At 46.0% G+C, this 19410-nt stretch overlaps 1 protein-coding gene across 3 annotated transcripts; it reads left to right on the forward strand.

Annotated features, from left to right (window-relative positions):
* The first annotated feature begins 442 nt into the window (after nt 1-442).
* Nucleotides 443-18149, forward strand: LOC102149467 (zinc finger protein 543). 3 transcript variants are annotated; one of them, XM_070223465.1, is made up of 6 exons: nt 443-861; nt 980-1104; nt 1601-1759; nt 3137-3263; nt 8386-8481; nt 13194-18149. In XM_070223465.1, exons 4-6 carry the CDS (start codon nt 3137-3139, stop codon nt 15029-15031), a joined length of 2061 nt encoding a protein of 686 aa, XP_070079566.1. In that variant the 5' UTR covers nt 443-861; nt 980-1104; nt 1601-1759; the 3' UTR covers nt 15032-18149. The 3 variants fall into 3 exon arrangements, with proteins under 3 accessions (XP_070079566.1, XP_070079567.1, XP_070079565.1); XM_070223466.1 differs by lacking the exon at nt 980-1104 and having other exon boundaries at nt 531-861; XM_070223464.1 differs by lacking the exon at nt 1601-1759 and having other exon boundaries at nt 724-861.
* The last annotated feature ends 1261 nt before the right edge of the window (nt 18150-19410 follow it).

Consider the following 19410-nt stretch of genomic DNA (forward strand, 5'->3'; position numbering starts at 1 on the left):
CTGGCGGGTATTCTGACGGCTCATTCACCAGCATCCCCATAAGAGGATGCGGGGCGGAGACCACGCGCAAGGGAGTCCCAAGCCCAGCCGGGCCGGTTCCGCCCCTTTGCACTTGCCCCGACCCCGGGCGAAGGTGCCCGCCTCCTGAGCCTCGATTTCCCCGCGCGTAGAACGCACGGTCTCGCCCCCCCTTCGTTCCCCCGAATTGTTCCGACTGCGAAAAGGCGGGATGACACGGCGTTCGGGTCCTCGTGCGCACTTCAGCGGGAGAACACAGGCTCCGAAAGTTAACCCCTGCCGGTGGCTTGTAGGGGAAAAAAACTACACTACCCAGAAGGCTGTGCACCGGGTGTCTGCCGCGGGCTCTGGGCCAATGACGGCCCAGGACAGGAGCGTTTCCTGCGGCCCAGGCCGGCGGGGGCGGGCTTCCGGCCCTCCGATTGGTACGTCGTCTGCCTGTGCCGGGCCGGCCCTCCCCGCCTGTGGGGCCGTGGGAGAAGTGCCGGGGGCGTTCCCCAGGCCCGAGCAGGGAGGGGCGGCGAGGAAGGCGGGGTCCGCCTCTGCGTCTTTGCACGGGCCCGACACCCGGCCGCGTCCTCCGTGACGGGGGTGTCCCGTGAGCGCCCCCAGGGGCCCTGGCCTCTGTCCCCTGACGCGACGCCCTGGGTCTGGTGCGCCTTTCACGCCGGGGAAACGGAAGCTCGGAGGGCGACAGTCAGCCGAGGCCACCCCGCTCTGGGTACGGGGGTGGGGGGAGTGGCGGTCGGCTGAATCCTGAAGCCGCGTCTGTCGCCGCCGCTCCGGGCCCCGCGCTCTCCACTGGGGGCCATGATGGCGACGCCGTGGAGTGACCCGGCGCGGGTGAGTGGACGGCGTTTTCGGCATTGCCGCCTCTCTCCTGGTTCGGGGCGGGCTCCTGTGCGGGCTAGAGGCCAGCTGAGCCCCTCGATTTCTTTCTGTCCTTATCGTTTGTTCCCAGCAAGTGGCGCCGGGCTGTCCCTATCCGCAGTGCTGCAGCAGTGTCGGGTCTCTGGCGGGTGTTCAGTCGGTGCGGGAAGGATGAATGAAGCTTCCCTCCAAGGCCCGCGCCGCCGAGGCCTGCAGGTCCGGTCCCCCGCCCCCGCCCCCTGCCCCCGCCCCCTCTTCTGACCGTCCTTCTTCCCTGGCTCACGGGTCTTCAGACAAAGCCAGCTGGCCGTGCTCGGTTCCCTCTCATGCCCAGCCTTGGTCTTTGCGCTGGCCTCTGCCTGGGACGCTGTCCGTGTGTCTTCGCAGGGCCTCCCTCTCACATTCTGCTGACCTCCGCTCAGATGTCACCCATTTGGAGAGGCCTTTCCTGGCAGTTCAGGCTAAAATGACCCCTTCCCGGCTTGCTCATTCTCTGGCATTTCTGTGTAGGAAACCTGGCAACATTAAATAAGGGGGCATCGTGGAATCTGCCCAGGATGTTGTGGGAACAAAGAAGAAACAGTAATAAAAGAACCATAATAGCTGGCCTTCATTGAGTCCTTGCTGTGGGCTGACAGGCAGGCGTAATGTGTCACTTCGTTTAATCCTCGGCTCCTCAGAGTTAAGTTCTGGTACTATTACTGTTTTGCAGAAGTACGGCTTGAGACTTAGAGAGATTCAGTTACCTGGCCAAGTTCGCTGCAGCTCTTAAGCAGCAGAAGCTGACAACCAGTGTTTCACCACCACAACCTGTGTTTTTACCCTCATCTCCCTGAACAGTGGATAGGGAGGCCTGCGGGTGACACCTAAGGTAAACTCTGCAAGCAGAGTGGGCTTCCTTCCAGTGGTGGTCTTGGGCACCAGTGGGCGACGTGGTATTTCAGCAGGTGGAAATGTGTGGACAGAAAAAAGGTATATTGGTTGTTTAAGGGGTCCCCAGAGGACCTGTGGAGTTGCCATGGTTGCCCTCCCCTCCCATGTGCTGAGACATGTCCTAGGACGGCCAGACTGTGTGTCATTTGCTGAATGTTCCATCCTGCTCAGCCAGAACAGAAATGTGGCCAGTCGGAGGCCATTATTCTCATGGCCCAGCCTGCATTGTCCTCGGCAAGTCCTGTTTCCTAGTCCTGAAGTAGTCTGTCCTCAGGGATACGTGTTGTCAGGACTGAGGTAGGAAAAAGAAGTAATGGCTCCTTGTGGATTCTCCGAGGTGCAGAAGGTGACAGGAGCTGGTCCAGGCCCTGCCACTTCCCAAGCAGGTGCCAGCAACTCAGGTGACTGTCCTCCAAGGTGGGTGATAATGAGCCAGCTCCTCTGCCCATGTCTACAGAAATGTTTCCAGTGGTGGCAGAAATGAATGTAACTGCAAAATTTAGTTGAAATGCTTCATGTCTTTGGTAACTGTAGTTTTACTTTGCTAACTAATGGAGGAGTGTCGGCACTATGAAATTAGCCTCTAGACCAGAGGGAACTGAATTCAGATGCCGTCTCTGCTCAGAACACATGTAAACTTTGGGTGAACTGGTAGAGCTCCCTGGACTTCAGGTTCCCTACTGACGTGAAGATGATGGTGGTGTTGACCTCACGTGCTATGACCAGTCACCCTAGTGTTTCTTTTACAAGTATTTTTTCTTTAATTCTCATAACTATTATTGCTGAGTGAGAATTATTGTATTGATCCAGAAATCGACGTTCAGGAAATGAAGTGAGATCTCCAAGTTCACATAGCAGGCAAGTGTTGATTTTAATATTTTGGATTCAAGCCTCAGGAGTATGACTTCAGAGCTGGGAACTTTCAATCTCTTTAACACGACATGTAAAGCCCTCAGCACAAGGCTGGCACACAGTGAGGACCAATGAGTCTCAGGCGCTGTTGCTGTAATTACTGTATTGTTTTCATTATCATTATTATTCTTTCCTTTCATCTGACATGTTAGAGTCCTTACCATTCTGTCCCACACAGGATGGGGCTGACCGTGTCGTTCTCCATTGGCTCCTGCATAGGAGGCTTCTGTTCCCTACTCTGCTGTAATCAGTGCAAAGCAGTGTCCGCCTCCTGGAGCTTAGCACGGAGCTCAGTCCTTGGGAGGTGTTTGGTCTCATTGCACCTTCACCATCGAGAGAGACGGTCTTTGTTCTCATCCAACAGCCCTACGACCAACACTACTACCTCTCTTTGACTTTCCAGATGTCTGTGACCTTTGAGGATGTGGCCGTGACTTTTACCCAGGAGGAGTGGGGGCAGTTGGAGCCCACCCAGAGGACCCTGTACCAGGAGGTGATGCTGGAGACCTGCGGGCTCCTGGTCTCTCTGGGTAAGGCGTGCCCAACTCTGCCATGTGGAGGACCTGTCACCTTCTTCATTCCACCCTCTGGCTCCAGGCCTGGCTGCTTCAGAAGGCCTCTGTAGCCTGCCTGCCCTCCTCCCCACAACCTCAGTTGTTTTCTGGACTACCTCTTTCTGCATGGTCTCCTTATGTCTCACTTAGAGAGGGTTGAGCAAGAAATGCGGTTTGCCTTTGGTCACAGCCAAAGGAGAGGGATGTGTTGGGAGGAAATGAGGGTGTCTTGCAGAACCCAGAGGCAGGCATTCCAGCGAGGCTCATTGATGGACTGGTATAGGAACCTAGAGAAGCTCGATTGTGCCCTGGCTTCTGGGTCTCTTGTCCTGGCTTCTCTCTGTGGGTCTGCTCGTGTCACTGTCTTTTCACAATGTTTTTTTTCGCCACACTTATTTTGCAGATGGTTGTTGTCACTTAGTTCTGCCTCTCTGAGGCCCACGCATTCCTTGCCTCTACTTCTTTCTGTATGTCTATATTGTCTCTATTCATGCTTCACTCGTTTAATTCTCCCAGCATGCCATCCTCTGCAAGTAAGGAAAATGGGGCTGTTGCAGTGTGTCCCTCATAAAGCTTAATCCGTTCAATTTAAAAGACGCATCTTCAGGGGCTGGCCTGATGGTGGTGTAGTGGTTAAATTCACATGCTCCGCTTCAGTGGCCTGGGGTTCGCAGGTTCAGATCCTGGCCACAGACCTAGCACCACTTGTTGAGCCACGCTGTGGCGGCATCCCACATAAAATAGAGGAAGACTGGCATAGATGTTGGCTCAGTGACAGTCTTCCTCAAGCAAAAAGAGGAAGATTGGCAACGGATGTTAGCTCAGGGCTAATCTTCCTCATACACAAAAAAAAAAAAAAAGAAAAGACACGTCTTCATGTGAAAAGCTCTCTCCTGCATTTTTTGGTAGTGCAAGTTCTTTCTTTTGTAAAATGTTGATAAGAATAGATGCTGTTTGATGTTTATACAAATGTCTCTGTTTGACCAAATCACTGTATGAGAGCTCCAATTTTTTATTTTTAGTGGTTCATGAAATGCTAAAGTCTGATGTCATCAAGTCTGCCCCTCCCTGTGGCCCCTGTTTCCTGGGGATTGAATCCTCCTGCTCACATCTTTCTCGCCACCATAGCCCACTTGGTCTGAAGCTGCTGGACCCACACAGGAGCATTGCTGGTCCTCTTTTGTGTAGCACTTGGCAGACATGGGTCTGGTGCCACAGCCCGGATATCCAATCCCCACTCTGCTGCTTGTGAACTGTATATTCCTGAGCAAGTTACTGAACCCCTCTGTACCTCAGGTATCTCATAGATAAAGTGAGGTAATATAGTATCTATTTCACAGGGCTATTGTGAGGGCAAATGGTTTGGAACAATGGGACATTTAGACCATTGGAGCATTTAGACCATTGATGTTCCAAGTGATTATTGATATAGTTGAAGGAATATCTACATATTTGTTACTGTTTTCTATTGGTCATCCTTGTTCTTTGTTCCTATTTTTGTCTTCTGTTCTTTTTCTCGTTTTGCTGTTCAGTTGAGCATTTCATATGATTCCGTTTTCTCTTCTTTCTTAGTGTATGAGTTATAGTTTTTTTTCCCTTACTTTTTTTAGTGGTTGCTCTAGAGTTTGCAATATACATTTACAGCAAAGTCCACTTTCACATAACACTATGTACTACTTCACAGGTAGTGTGAGACTTTATAACAAAATAATCCTAATTCCTCCTTGCTGTTCTTTGTATCATTGCTGTCGTTCATATCACTTCTATATAAGCACAGGTAAGCATGTATATACACCCGCACACACCAGATATATACATAAGTGTACACAGTCGAGTACATTGTTGCTATTATTATTTTGAACACACTGTTATCTCCTAGATAAGTTAAAACAAATAAAAGTTATTTTATCTTCTTATTCCTTCTTTGATATTCCTCTTTTGTTTATGTAGATCCAAGTTTTTGACCTATATCATTTTACTTCTCTCTAAAGAACTTTTAACATTTTTTGTAAGGCAGGTCTGATGCCAACAGATTCCTTTAATTTTTGTTTCTCTGGGAAATTCTTTTTTTTTAAAGATTTGCTTTGCTTTTCTGTTGTTTTTTCTTTTTTCTTTTTTTTCTACTTTTTCTCCCCCAATCCTCCCAGTACCTAGTTGCATATGTTTTAGTTGTGGGTCCTTCTAGTTGTGGCATGTGGGACACTGCCTCAGCATGGCCTGATGAGTTGTGCCATGTCTGTGCCCAGGATTGGAACCAGTGAAACCCTGGGCTACTGAAGCGGAGCGTGCAAACTTAACCACTCGGTCACGGGGCTGGCCCCTCTCTGAGAAATTCTGTATTTCTCCTTCACTTTTGAAGGGTAATTTCACAGGGTACAGAATTTAAGGCTGGTGGGATTTTTCTCTGAACACTCTAAATAGTTCTTTCCACTGTCTTCTTGCTTGTATGATTTCCGAGGAGAAATCAGATATAATTCATGTCTGTGTTCCTCTGTAGGTAAGGTGTCTTTTCCCTCTGTCTTCTTTTGGGACTTTTTTCTTTATCTTTGATTTTCTGTAGTTTTAAAATGACATACCTACCTAGGTGTGGTTTTTTTTGCTTTTGGGGTTTTTTTTGGGCATTTATCCTGCTTGGTGTTCTCTCCACTTCCTGTATCTGTGGTTTGTTGTCTGACATTAATTTGAGGAAATTCTCAGTCATTATTGTTTCAAGTAGTTCTTCTGTTTTGTTGTCTTTTCTCTTTCTGTTATTTTCATTACTTGTATGTTACACCTTTTATAGTTATCCCACAGTCCTTGGATAATCTGTTCTGTTTTTTTCAGGCTTTGTTCTCTTTGCTTTTCTATTTTGGAGGTTTCTGTTGATACATCCTCAAGCTCATAGATTTCTTTCTTCAGCCGTGTGCAGTCTACAGATAAGCCCGTGAAAGGTGTTCTTCAGTGGTTTTGATCTGTAGCATTTCTTTTTGGTTCGTAATTAGGATTTCCATTTCTCTGCTTACTTTGCCCATCTTTTTTTGTGTACTGTCTACTTCATCCATTAGAGCCCTGAGCATGTTGTTTTAAATTCCCAGTCTGATAATTTCAACATCCCTGACATGTCTGGTTCTGATGCTTGTTCTGTCTCTTCAAATTGTGGTTTTTGCCTTTTGGTATGACTTGTAATATTTTCTTGATAGACAGACATGATGTGGTGGGTAAAAGGAGGTGCTGTAAATAGGCCTTTAGTGATGAGGTGGTGAGAGGTGGGGAGAGGGCAAGATGTTCTGTGGTCCTAGGATTAGGGCTGGGCTTTCACTGAGCCACTGCCTCAACTGTAACTGTCACGAATGTTCCTCAGTTTTTTCTCTGCCTGTTAGGTAGGACAAGATGGCTATAGTTGACTGGAGTTGGGTATTTTCCTTCCCCAGGTCAGTTAGGCTCTGATAAAACCCCAGCGGTGTAGGCTCCGGGTAACTAGCCTCTCCTGAAGGCAGGCCTTGTTAAGAACAGAGTGCTGTGGTGTGTTTCAAAATTAGTTCTGTTTCCTTCCCCCTGCCAGAAGCTGAAGGGGCTTTTTCTCTTCTATTTACTGTGTGAATCTGGTTGAGCTCCTGGAGGTAAATCTCATAATACTGTGAGGGCTCCCCCATGACTGTGTCCCCCTGCAGTGTTTTTACTCTCAGCGTTGTTCACACCAAGCCTCTAGCCTTTCATTCATTACATTTCAGATTTGCTATCCTGGCACTGGTTCCATGGCTTTTCTGCTCACAGGTCTCTGCTCCTGTGCCATGACTGCCCATGTTCACTGCCTATCTCTCCAGTCTTGGAGATAGCAGTTTGCCCTGTGTCCTCCCGTCTGTTACTGATCCAAGAAGAGTTGATTTTTTAGTCTGCTCAGCTTTTCACTTGTTAGGATGGAGTGGTGACTTCCAAGCTCCTACATGCAGAACTGAACCCAGAAAGTTCCCTAAATATTAGTTTTTGGCTTACTGTTAGGATTAAAAATCCCATGGCAACATGGCAGACCGATGAAGCACATGAACTCACAAGCCACAGTTAAGTGAAGTCTTCTCAGGAAATGATATTTGAGCTGAGAGCCAAAGAGAGTTGGCTGGATGGAGCAAGATGAGGAGAGAACAGCATTTCAGGTAGAAGGGCTGATGTGTGCAAAGGTCCTGAGGTCAGAGGGGCATGACTCCTGACAGAGCTGAAGGAAGGTCTCATTTATCTTTCCACTGCCCTCTGGCAGACATCAGTGAACATTTTCTTAGCGAGGACTGATGAGTCTGAGCTTTGGTTCAGGATCTGCCAATGAGCTTTCTGTGGGTCCTGGAACCTCTGCCGTTGGTTTCTCTACAGAGTCTTTACCCATATATTTGTCAGTATGTGTTTGCCTACATGACAGACCAGCTCAAACAGTCTTCACCCTGAAGAAATTTATTATCTTGCCTAATAAGAAGTTCAAAGGTGGTGCTGGCTCTCAGGTTGGTGGGTGGCAACCCGGTTATCTGTTTCTTTGCTTCCTCTCCTTGATCCTGATGCTCAGGATGGTTCCCTCACAGAAGTCACAAGATGCTTCAGGATGACAGGAGCTGCAGGCACCTCGTTCATTGCTTCTGGAATAAGGCTTCCTCTTTACTCAGAGTGGCTGGCATAGGTGACCTGCCTGCCTCAGACTACCGATGATCAGGGATGCCATTTGTGAGATGATGGAAACCAGGGCTTTTTAACCTACCGGGCGGGCTGCCATCACCGGGGGTGTGTTTAAAGTCGGCTGATACCCAGGCCTCCCCAAGAGATTTTGTTTGAAGTGGTCTACGGTGGCAGCTAGGCACCCAGGCGTTAGGAGGTGCAGGGAGGTTGAGGCCCCTGACTTGGAGTCATTAGAAAGCATCCTCAGGAAATATGTCTGAGCAGTGCTGGGACTCTATAGGGTAGAGATCAAAGGGAATTGGTGCTGGGGTTTTTGCAGTTCATTTCCAAGTCCCAGCATTTTGTTTGCACGGATGGGAGCAGCTCCATTCCCAGGTCTCCTCCAAATCCTGAAGTCCCAATCTAGAGCGAGGAGTTTCTTCTCACTAAAATCCCCATGTCCTCTTCCTTTCTCTGTGAACAGGCTGTCCTTTACCCAAACCAGAGCTGATCTACCAGTTGGAGCACAGCCCAGAGTTATGGACGTTGAAGAGAGGCCTCTCCCCAAGCTCCTGCACAGGTGGGTGCCAGCAGCTGGCCAGTGGGGGTCACAGCAGCTTGCAGACAGCACGACGACCACAGCGTCTGGAATTTGTGGCAGTTCCCTTGTTGCGGACTTTCTGGAGGCTTGGGGTCCATGGAGCCTTTTAACCTGGGGTCCCTTTGCCCCCTTCCCTCCCCTCCTCCCCATCACACTCTTTCCTGCTCCTGGGGGTATGTAGGTAAGTTCAGGCTCTCAGCTCCAGCTGCTTGGGCTTAAAAAAACAATAGCTGTGACACACAGCAGCCTTGTGGCCCTGAGGAGCTCGCACCTCTTGCTGTGCCTTTGTATATGAGATCAGCCAAGGTAAACCTCACTGACAAGCTGTTTCCAAGTCTTGGTGGCTCAGTGTATGAAAAGTATTTTCCTCACACCAAGGACCATGTGGGTCAGCAGAGAGCTGGGTACCACGCAGTTATTCAGGGACCCAAGTACCTTCTGTCATCAACATGAGACTTTAAGGTGTCCTGGCGTCCTCCAGCTGGCAGAGGGGAAACGACAGAAAATGGAAGATGTCACACTGACTCTCACACACATTATTCCCCTCCCTTTCCACTGACAAGACATTTGGCCTCACTTGGGTGCCTTGGGCTGGGAAATGAGGCTGAGCTGTGTGTCCAAGGAGAGGAGCAAAGTGTTGGGTGAGTGTGGTCTGCTACACTCAGTCTGTTCCTGGAAAATGCTAGTCATAATAGCTTTTGTGTCATTGGGTTGTTTGAGGATGTAATCGATTATCATGAATCTGCTTTGCACTGGGCCTAACCTGTGGTGAGTGGCTCAGCAAAAGTAAGCTATTACTATTATTCACATCATGCTGTTAGTCCTGTTGGGTAATGAGACTCTCTCACATTTCCTTCTGAACTTGAAGGAAGCAAGGCCTTTCCAGCTACACTCTGCATCCCACCCTGTCCCACCTTCTCCCTCCACCCCTCCTCTGGGTGTCAGTCAGAAACTCAGCAGCACTCCCTTGTTCCCTGTCGTCCTGCCCCTCCTGTTTAATAAAAACCTCAAGGTGACAGTTGACCTTCTCTGCCCCACATCTGAACTGCTGAGGCGCTGGGGCCATCATGTGTGGTGATTGGTGCCACCACAGAGTCATGCTGTCTCCCTTCTATTTGTCCCTTGGGCTGCTCAGCCAGCCTGTGTCTTTGATCATCCTCTCCATAGCCCCTCAGAGTCTGTTCCAAACTTTCACCCTTGTCCTGAATCCCACATCTCCTGTGAATGTGGAAAAGGCCCCTCTCGCTCAGTATGCCTGGGAGGAAGCTGATGATCTTTCCTGCTCCTCCCACCTCCCCTGCAGGTTAGAAGGCTGGGTACAGCCCCTGACAGCTCCTCAACACGTCCGTCTCCACCAACTCCTGCATCCAGACAAATCCAACTCATGTCCATCTTACGTGCAAGTCTCTTGACGCCATCACCTCCACCACCCACAGGAGACCCATCCCCAGTCTCTGTCCAGGTTTACATCTTCTACCTGGGTGATGCCAGCACACTCTGAGTGGTCTCCCCACATCTCTTCTGTGGCTCTGATCTGCCCTGTCTTCCACACCAGTTCCTCCAGCCGCTCACATCTGGTTCCAGGCCTTCACTGCTCCCCCAACCACTGATGTCTCCACATGTTTTCATGGCGAAAACACAGTGTACGTCCTTGTGTTGCTTGATCCTCAGCCCTTACACATTCATCTCAATCTCTCACGTGTAGCTTCCCTTCTCGCTGTCCTAGAGGAGGCCTTGCTCTGGACCATGGCCAATTCCCACGCCAGAGTCTAGATCATACGTTTTTAGGGAACTTGCCTCTTCACTTCTTTTCTGCCTCTTCTGCAACTATCCATTGTCTACTCAACAGAAAAATATGCTCAGTTGCCTCACACTTGGGGAAAGTAAATAAAAAATACTTATGCCTCGGGGCTGGCCTGGTGGCCTAAAGGTTAAGTTTGTGCACTCCGCTTTGGTGGCACAGGGTTCACCGATTCAGATCCCAGGCACCAACCTACACACCACTTATCAAGCCATGCTGTGGCAGGAGTCCCAGGTATGAAATAGAGATAAATGGTCACAGATGTTAGTTCAAGGCCAATCTTCCTCAGCAAAAAGAGGAAGATTGGCAGTAGATCTTAGCTCAGGGCTAATCTCCCTCCAAAAAAAAAAAAAAATGCTTATGCCTCTCTAATGACTTCATGCTGTCATTGACTGTACTTTCCCTGTACAATTTATTTTCTTGGAGAACTTGTCTCATTCTTGCAAGAGATGTCTACACTTGTGTTCCATACCTCCCATTGTCTATTATTTTACTTTTGGAACGAAGTGTAACTCATATGCTGTTTTGTGGAGAAATCTTCAGAAGTCAGCCGGATGAATTTTTGTATACGTATAAACCCGTGTAACCACCACCTGGGTCAATATATAGAATATTTCTAGCACCTCATCAGGGTTTCCTGCCCTCAGTAGCCCCTTCTGCTAGGTAAGCCCTATGTAGACTGTCAGCATAGATACAGTTTGACTGTTGAACCCCACAGTATCCTGTCTGTCATATCTGTCTTCTTTTGACCATCATAGTGTCTGTGAGGTTCTTCTCATGTGGTTGTGTACAGTTGGCGTTTGTTCGCTCTTGATAAAGCATAATATCTCATTGTGTGAAAAACTGTGCTCATTTCTCCATTCCCCTCTTGATGGGCATCCCTGTTGTTTTCAACCTAATTCTGCTTGTTATGTTTTTTGGTGTATGTAAGCACTGATTCTGGTTAGGAATATATCCAGGTCTGTGTACAGGTCAAGTTACGGAGTAGGAGTATGTTTAGCTTTAGTAGGAACTGCCAAATTCTTCTGCAGAGCGGCTGCACCTTTTCACATTCCCGGCCTTCAGGGAGGGTCCTCTGCACTACAGCACTCAAATGTTCCTTGTACGTCACTGCTTTGCTCCCCATTTTCAAATACAGCAGCGGCCATAGTAGTAGTTACTGGACTCTGCTGTGGTGTCCAGCACCATGCTGAGCGCTCTACAGGCATTTTCTCATTTAACTCTCGCGACAACCTCTGAGGCAGGAACTGAAAGTTAGGTTTTCAGACAAGGAAATTGAGACAGGATTGGCTGAGTAATTTGTCCAGTGTCAGCTGACTCGGTTCAGGCAGAGTTTGAGCTGAGGTGTTCTGGCTCCAGAGCTGACACTTGACCTCCATGCCACGTGAGCTCACGACATAGCACAGGCTTTTCAGATGGTCTTGCGCTTGAGCATTTGGCCCTCTGGGTCCTCTGCCCCTGTTCTCACTGGACCTTTGTTCTCTTTTTACTCTGGTCACTACTTTAATGTTGGCTCATCAGGCATCTCGTGACCCTTTCTTCTTACTCTTAAATACTCTCCAAGGTTAATCCATACATTCTTAGACCTTCAATTATGTGCTTCCTAGTTAGGTTCCAGCTGAATATTATTTGACTAACCTATAACAAAAACTTAAAGCTCATGTGTGTTGATTTTTCAGTTGGCATCTGGCACCATCCTGAATATGGTATATGCGATGTTTCACCTGATCCTCACAGCAGTTCTACAAGGCAGCCTCTCTTTTTAGCTTTATTCTTTAGAAGAGAAAATGAAGGCTTATAGAATTTGAGTGCATTGCCAGGTGCCAGAAAGCTAATATTGAGTTCTTCTGGAACTCAATAAGTTTTTGTGTCTAGGGATTTTGTGGTCAGAGACCATGATCTTAATCATAATAGTCATATGACTTCCTACTTTTGTTTAGTGGACCTCAGGTAGAGATTTCGTTTAATCATAAACCTTGGTTTGTGACACATTGTTATCACTGATTTATGAATGACCTTGATTAATTGATATATTAATTACATTATTTATTTATTCATTCATTCCTTTTTGAAATAATACACTTAACATCACCAAACTCCAGAATGAGAATGTTACTCATACTTTGCTGTCTTAGTTTGGGCTGCTATAACAAGAATGCCACAGACTAGGGGGCTTAAACAACAGACATTTTTTTCTCACAGTTCTGGACGCTGGAAGTCCAAGATCAAGGTGCTGGCAGATTTGGTGTCTGATAAGGGTCTGCTTCCTGATGTGCAGAGGTGTGTCCTCACATGGCAGAGAGAAGCAGCAAGCTCTCTTGGTGTTTTCTTATAAGGACACTACTCCCCTCTTGGAGGATCCACTCTCAACAACCCCATCCTCATGCACTGCAGTTCCCTGATTACTGGGAGACTCTGCCTTTGTTCATTCTATTTCCTAAGGCTGAAATGGCCTTCCCACTTTCTTTATACAGCAACTTTACCTCTCCAGGAGGACTCAGCTCATAAGGCACCCTGTCTGGGAGCCTCCCTGACCTCTTCTGTCTCCCATCTAAGCTGCATTAGGTGCCCCTTCACTGGCCTCTTGTAGCACCTTGAGATGTTCTTGCTTTGAGCAAACTCACCATGTCCCATGTCATCATTACTCTACCCAACCCTCGTCTCCAGACAGTCTGTCCCCCATCAGTCCTGTCCCTCTGGGTTTCATCTCTAAAGGTTTCAAGAGTCCAAGACCAAAAAGAAAGAAGTTGCAAACCTGCGTTTCAGAGATTTGAAAAAACAGCAGGTGCAAGCCTCTATTTTCATCTTCTTGTTCTCAGTGAAGTGGTGATTTCATTTATTTTATGTTGCCATCTCTACTGAGCCCTTTTGTATATTATATTCCCTTCAGGTGAGAGCACAGAACCTGAGACCACAGAACCTAGTCCTTCTCACCTGGCCTTGTCTGAGGACGTCTCACCCCAGGAACACCTGACTCAGCGAGCCCCAGGGGACTCCCAGGAGGGGCAAGGCAAGGATCAGGATGAGCTATTGGAAATTCTGGAAGGCCACTCCAGACCAGAGATAGACCTCCAGAGGGACATGCTCCCTGGGAAAATGAGCCCTGAACGTGATGGTTTAGGGACAGATGATGGTCTATACTCAAGGATTGTATGGGAGCGAGTCTCTCCAGATGTTATCTATGAACGTGACTCACACGGACCAGCAAAAGATCCCTCAATCCACGAAGAGAAACATCCCTATAAGTGTGAGGAATGCGGGAAAGTGTTTAACAAGAACTGCTTCCTTGTTCGACATGAGCAGATTCACACTGGAGTGAAGCCCTATGAATGCACAGAGTGTGGGAAAACTTTTAGCAAGAGCACACACCTTCTCCAGCACCACATGATCCACACTGGGGAGAGGCCCTATGAGTGCATGGAGTGTGGGAAGGCCTTCAACCGCAGGTCACACCTCACCAGGCACCAGCGGATTCACACTGGAGAGAAGCCTTATATGTGCAGCGAATGTGGAAAGGCCTTTACCCATCGCTCCAATTTAGTCTTGCATAACAGAAGCCACACTGGTGAAAAACCCTTTGTGTGCAAAGAATGTGGGAAAGCCTTTCGAGATAAGACAGGTTTTCTTCGACACTACATCATCCACACGGGGGAAAAGCCCTTTGAGTGCTTGGAGTGTGGGAAGGCCTTCAACCGCAGGTCACACCTTACATGGCACCAGCAGATTCATAGCGGAGAGAGACCATTCGAATGCAACGAATGTGGGAAAGCCTTTTGTGACAGCACAGACTTGATACAACACTACGTCATTCACACCGGAGAGAAGCCATATAAGTGCCTTGAGTGTGGGAAGGCCTTCTATCGCAGGTCACACCTCAAGCAGCACCAGAGGAGTCATACTGGGGAGAAGCCCTATGAGTGCACTGAATGTGGAAAGGCCTTTACCCACTGCTCCACTTTTATCTTGCATAAAAGGGCCCACACTGGAGAAAAACCCTATGAATGCAAAGAATGTGGGAAAGCCTTTAGCAATCGGTCAGACCTCATTCGACACTTCAGCATCCACACTGAAGAGAAGCCGTATGAGTGCATGGAGTGTGGGAAGGCCTTCAACCGCAGGTCATACCTCACAAGACACCAGCGGATTCACAGTGGAGAGAAGCCCTATGAATGCATAGAGTGCGGCAAGGCCTTTTGCCAGAGGGCAAACCTCATTCGACATGCCATTATCCACACTGGGGAGAAGCCTTTTGTGTGCACTGAATGTGGAAAGGCCTTCACCTACTGCTACACTTTTATCTTGCATAAAAGGGCCCACATTGGAGAAAAACCTTTTGAGTGCAAAGAATGTGGGAAAGGCTTTAGCACTAGGAAAGACCTCATTCGGCACATCAGCATCCATGCTGGAGAGAAGCCCTTTGAGTGCATGGAGTGTGGGAAGGCCTTCAACCGCAGGTCAGGCCTCACAAGGCATCAGCGGATTCATAGTGGAGAGAAACCCTATGAATGCATGGAGTGCGGGAAATCCTTCTGCTGGAGCACAAGCCTCATTCGTCATTCCATCATCCACACTGGAGAGAAGCCCTATGAGTGTAGTGAGTGTGGAAAGTCCTTCAGTCGAAGCTCATCCCTCACTCAGCATCAGAGGGTTCATTCTGGGAGAAACCCTGTCAGTGTGGCAGAAGTGGGAAAACCCTTCCCAAATGGGCAATCCTCAGTCATCCTCTAAGAACTCCTACTGGGGAAAGACTTTGAATGTAAACACTGAGGAAAATCTTTTGCCAGAGGAAACATCTTACTCAGAATCTGATCATTCATACCAAAGAGAAACCCCTCGGTTTTCTTCTCTGTGAGAAGCCCTGTTGCAGGATATCAGTTGTCATCTGAAGAGTCATATTGGAAATTGACCCAGCCTAGAGTCTTATTCCACGTCTGAGATTCATCCAGGAGAGTAATCCAGTCTTTATTGTGCTCTTAGCAAAACCTTCAGCCACATCTTTCTCCTTAGTTTACACTGCAGTGTTATCTCAGGAATATTTAAACAAAGAAGGAGAAGACATGGAAGAGAAAAGAGAAAGAAATGCAAGCACAGCTTCTCTCAGACTTCTGTGACCAGCCTGTGGCAATTTGTCATCCCTTAGTTGATTCAGGGAGAGGGGAGTGTTGTTCAGAGACAAGGCCTTACACCCTTCATTTGTCTTGTATAGACATTCACTTCTGTCCATTGTCAGGACAGTCAGACAGTTGAGGGCAGGTCTGGAAACATTTTTTGAATGCCTTTGTTCTATAGCATTGTCTCAACCCTTGAGTGGCATAAGTCTTCATGAGAAATATGAGAAAATAACTTTAATATTTAAGGAGATAAAGATATACATATGAATGGGTCCATTATACCGCACACTTAAGACTGATATTTTTAAAAACATGTTTCTTCATGTATCTTTAACCACCCAACATTCATGCTTGATCTACTTATTTTTTTTCTTTATTTTTCTGTGGGGTGAGGATGACAGTGTGGCTAGGCAACCTTCCCAGATGAATCCTGATTCTCCCCTCTTATTATGGTTTCTGAGCTTCTTCAACCCTCTTTAGAGAGGTTTCTCCAACAGTTTTCTAGGGGTCGAATTAGAGCCAAAACAAAACACATAGCTAAAATAAGTTGAAGGATAGTGATAAACTCAGAAAAACAAACACACAGATCATTTTTAATGTTATAAAAGATGATGTGAAGATTCACTGTCAAGTAGAGCGACTAGAATTTAAGAGGTGAGGTGGGCATGTGTGCAGGCAATGTGTGCTGCATAGTTGTCACCATGGGCATAGTCCTGGTGTAGTGACTAAAGACTAGAACCTTTTATCAGGGTATTTTAGAATTCCTCCTTTGGTGTTTTTTGGAACTACATGTGATAGTATTCCCTCACGTTAAAAAATATACTCTAAGAAAGATGTAAAAATAATCCTGTATTCACTTTGAACCCTCCTCAGGGCCGCTTAAATGACCACGCATGTAGTTTCGTATTGCCATTGTAGGCCCGGTCATTTTTGTTGTGTTAATCCATAGCATTATCGTGAAGTCTCCTCTTCATCCTTTTCATGTCATGTCTCAGTAATCTTCAGCAAGCTGTAGGTCCTGAATATTTTCTCCTAAAAGTTTTATCGTTTAACCTTTACATTTAAAACTCTGCGTGTTGAGTTAAGTTTTGCCTTACCATGTGAGCTTTAGACTGAGTTTCTTTCCTTTTTTCCTGAGGATGTTTAGTTGTTCCAGCATATTTGTTAAACAGACTATCTTATCTCCACTGAATTGCCTTTACTACTTAGTCAAAAATCAGTTCAGCGTATTCATGTTGGTCTGTTTCCCCATATTATAGCCTTGATCTGTGTGTCTAAACTTCTGCCAGTACCACACTATCATGAATACTATAGCTATCACTAAGTCTTAAAATTGGGTAAAATGATTCCTCCCTCTTTATGTTTTTAAAAATTGCTTTAGCTTTCCATATCAGTTTTTTTCTTTGGCTTTCCATATAAATTTTATCATGGGCTTGTCTATATTTACAAGACATCTTGCTGTGATTTTGATATAAATGGCATTATTCCATGGATCATTTTGTTGAGATTTGGCATCTTTATTATGTTGAGTTTTCTAGTCCATGAATGAGGTATGTCTCTCCACTTGTTTAGATCCTCTTTGGTTTATTTCATTAGTGTTTTTTAATTTTTCAGCTTATAGATCCTGAACATATTTTGTTAGATTTTTGTCTTAGGTGCCTCTTTTTGGAGTCATGTGGGGGAGGATTTTTTCCCCCCTGAAAGATTGGCACCTGAGCTAACATCTGTTGCCAATCTTCTTTTTTTTCCTTCTTCTCCCCAAAACTCCTAGGACATAGTTGTGTATTCTAGTTGCAGGTCCTTCTGGTTGTGCTCTGTGGGACACTGCCTCAGCATGGCCTGATGAGCAGTGCCATGTCCGTACCCAGGATCCAGACCTGCGAAATCCTGGGCCGCCAAAGCACAGCATGCAAACTTAACCACTCAGCCACAGGGCCAACCTCATGAGTTTTTAATTTTATTTGGCACGTGGTCATTGCTGTTATAAGAGAAAGATAATTAATTTTTATGTGTTGTCCTTGTATTTTGTGACCTTACTGAACTCACTTATTCTGGGAGGGTTTTTGTGGTTTTTGTGAGGAAGTTTGGCCCTGAGCTAACATCTGTGCAAATCTTCCTCCATTTTCTATGTGGGTCATCACCACAGCGTGGCTTGATGAGTGAAGTGTAGGTCCGTGCCTGGGATCCGAACCTGGGCTACTGAAGCACAGTGTGCAAACCTAACCACTATGCCACTAGGCTGGCCCCCTCTAGCAGTTTTTTTTGTAGATTCCTTGGGATTTTCTTCATAAACAATAATATCAGCAGATAGCAAACATCTTATTTCTTTTTCCTAATTTGTATCCCTTTTATTTCCCTTTCCTATCTTTACAGTACGCTAGTACACTAGCTAGAACTTCCAGTACAATGTTGAATAGAAATGGTAAGAGGACACACTTACCTTGTTCTTAGTGTTGGGGAGAAAGCTTTCAGTGTTGACCATTAAATATGATGATAGCTGTGTGTTTTTATGTAGATCTTTTTATCCAGTTTGGAAAGTTTCTCTCCTAATTTGCTAAGAGCTTTCATTATGAATGGGTGTTGAGTTTTGTCAGATACTTTTTCTCCTTCAATTGTTGTGATTTCAGTAGCCTTTTGATGGGATGGATTGCTTTGACTGGTTTTTGAATGTCGAACCAGCCTTGGATCCCTGCAATATACCCCACCAGGTCACGAAATATAATTCTTTATATATATGTGTTGCACCATTTCATTTGCTAATATTTTGTGGAGGAATTTTGTGTCTAAAATCATGAGCATGTTGGTCTTTAGTTTAATTTTTTTGTACTGATATTGGTGTCTGAGTAATAATGGCCTCCCAGAATGAACTAGGAAGTGTTCTTCCTCTCTCTCTTTTTTTTTTCTGAATGAGATCTTGTAGAATTGGTGTTATTTCATCTTTAAATGTTTGGTAGAATTCTCCAGTGAAACCATTTGGGCCTGGAGATTTCTCTTTTGGATGCTTTTAATTACAATTTATTTAATTTAATCAATATAGTACTATTCACAGTATCTGTTTCATATTGGGTGGGGGTTTTTTGTTTGTTTTTCCCTCCCCAAAGCCCCAGTACATAGTTGTATATCCTAGTTGCAAGTCATTCTAGTTCTTCTATGTGGAATGCTGCCACAGCATGGCTTGATGAGTGGTGCATAGGTCCACGTCCAGGATCTGAATTGGCAAACCCCATCTGCGGAAGCAGAGCATGTGACCTTAACCACTACACCACCAGACCGGCCCTTAGGTGGGTTTTGATAGATTGCCCTTCTGGAGGAATTACTCCATTTCATCTAGTTTTCTAACTAAATTCGTGGAATTGTTTGAAGTATTCTCTTATTCTTTTCGTGACAGGAGCATCTGGGGTTGTATCTCCTGTTTTATTCCTGATACTAGAAATGTATGTTCACTCTGTTTTTATATTTGTTAATCTTCTTAGATGTTTATCAGCTTTCTTGACTATTTCAAAGAAATCAGCTTTTTATATTATTGATTTTCTCTATTATTTTTCTGTTCTCAATTTCTTCTCTGATCCTTATTGTTTCCTTTCTTCTACTTGCTTTGGTTTTATTGTGCTCTGTGTAGTTTCTTGAGATGGTAGCTTAGATTTATTAATTTGAGACTTTTTCCCTATTTTAATGTATGCATTTAGTTCTATAAATTTCCCTCTTAGCACTGTTTGAGCTCCATCCCACAGATTTTCATATGTTTTAATTATGCTTTCATTCAGTTTAAATATATCTTGATTCAATTTGAGCCTTCTTGTGTGACCCAGAGATTATTTAGAAATGTGTTCTTTGATTTCCAAGTGTTTGGAATATTTCCTGTTGTCTTTCTGTTATTTATTTCTGGTTTCTCATGTGGTCTGAGTACATGCTCTGTGTGATTTCAGAACGTTTACATTTGTTAAGGTTTGTTTAATGATCCACAAACAAATGTCCTATAAACAACATTCTTGTAGA

This window comes from Equus caballus, chromosome 10 (assembly GCF_041296265.1).
Source record: "Equus caballus isolate H_3958 breed thoroughbred chromosome 10, TB-T2T, whole genome shotgun sequence".
In the NCBI taxonomy this organism is placed as follows: Eukaryota; Metazoa; Chordata; class Mammalia; order Perissodactyla; family Equidae; genus Equus; species Equus caballus.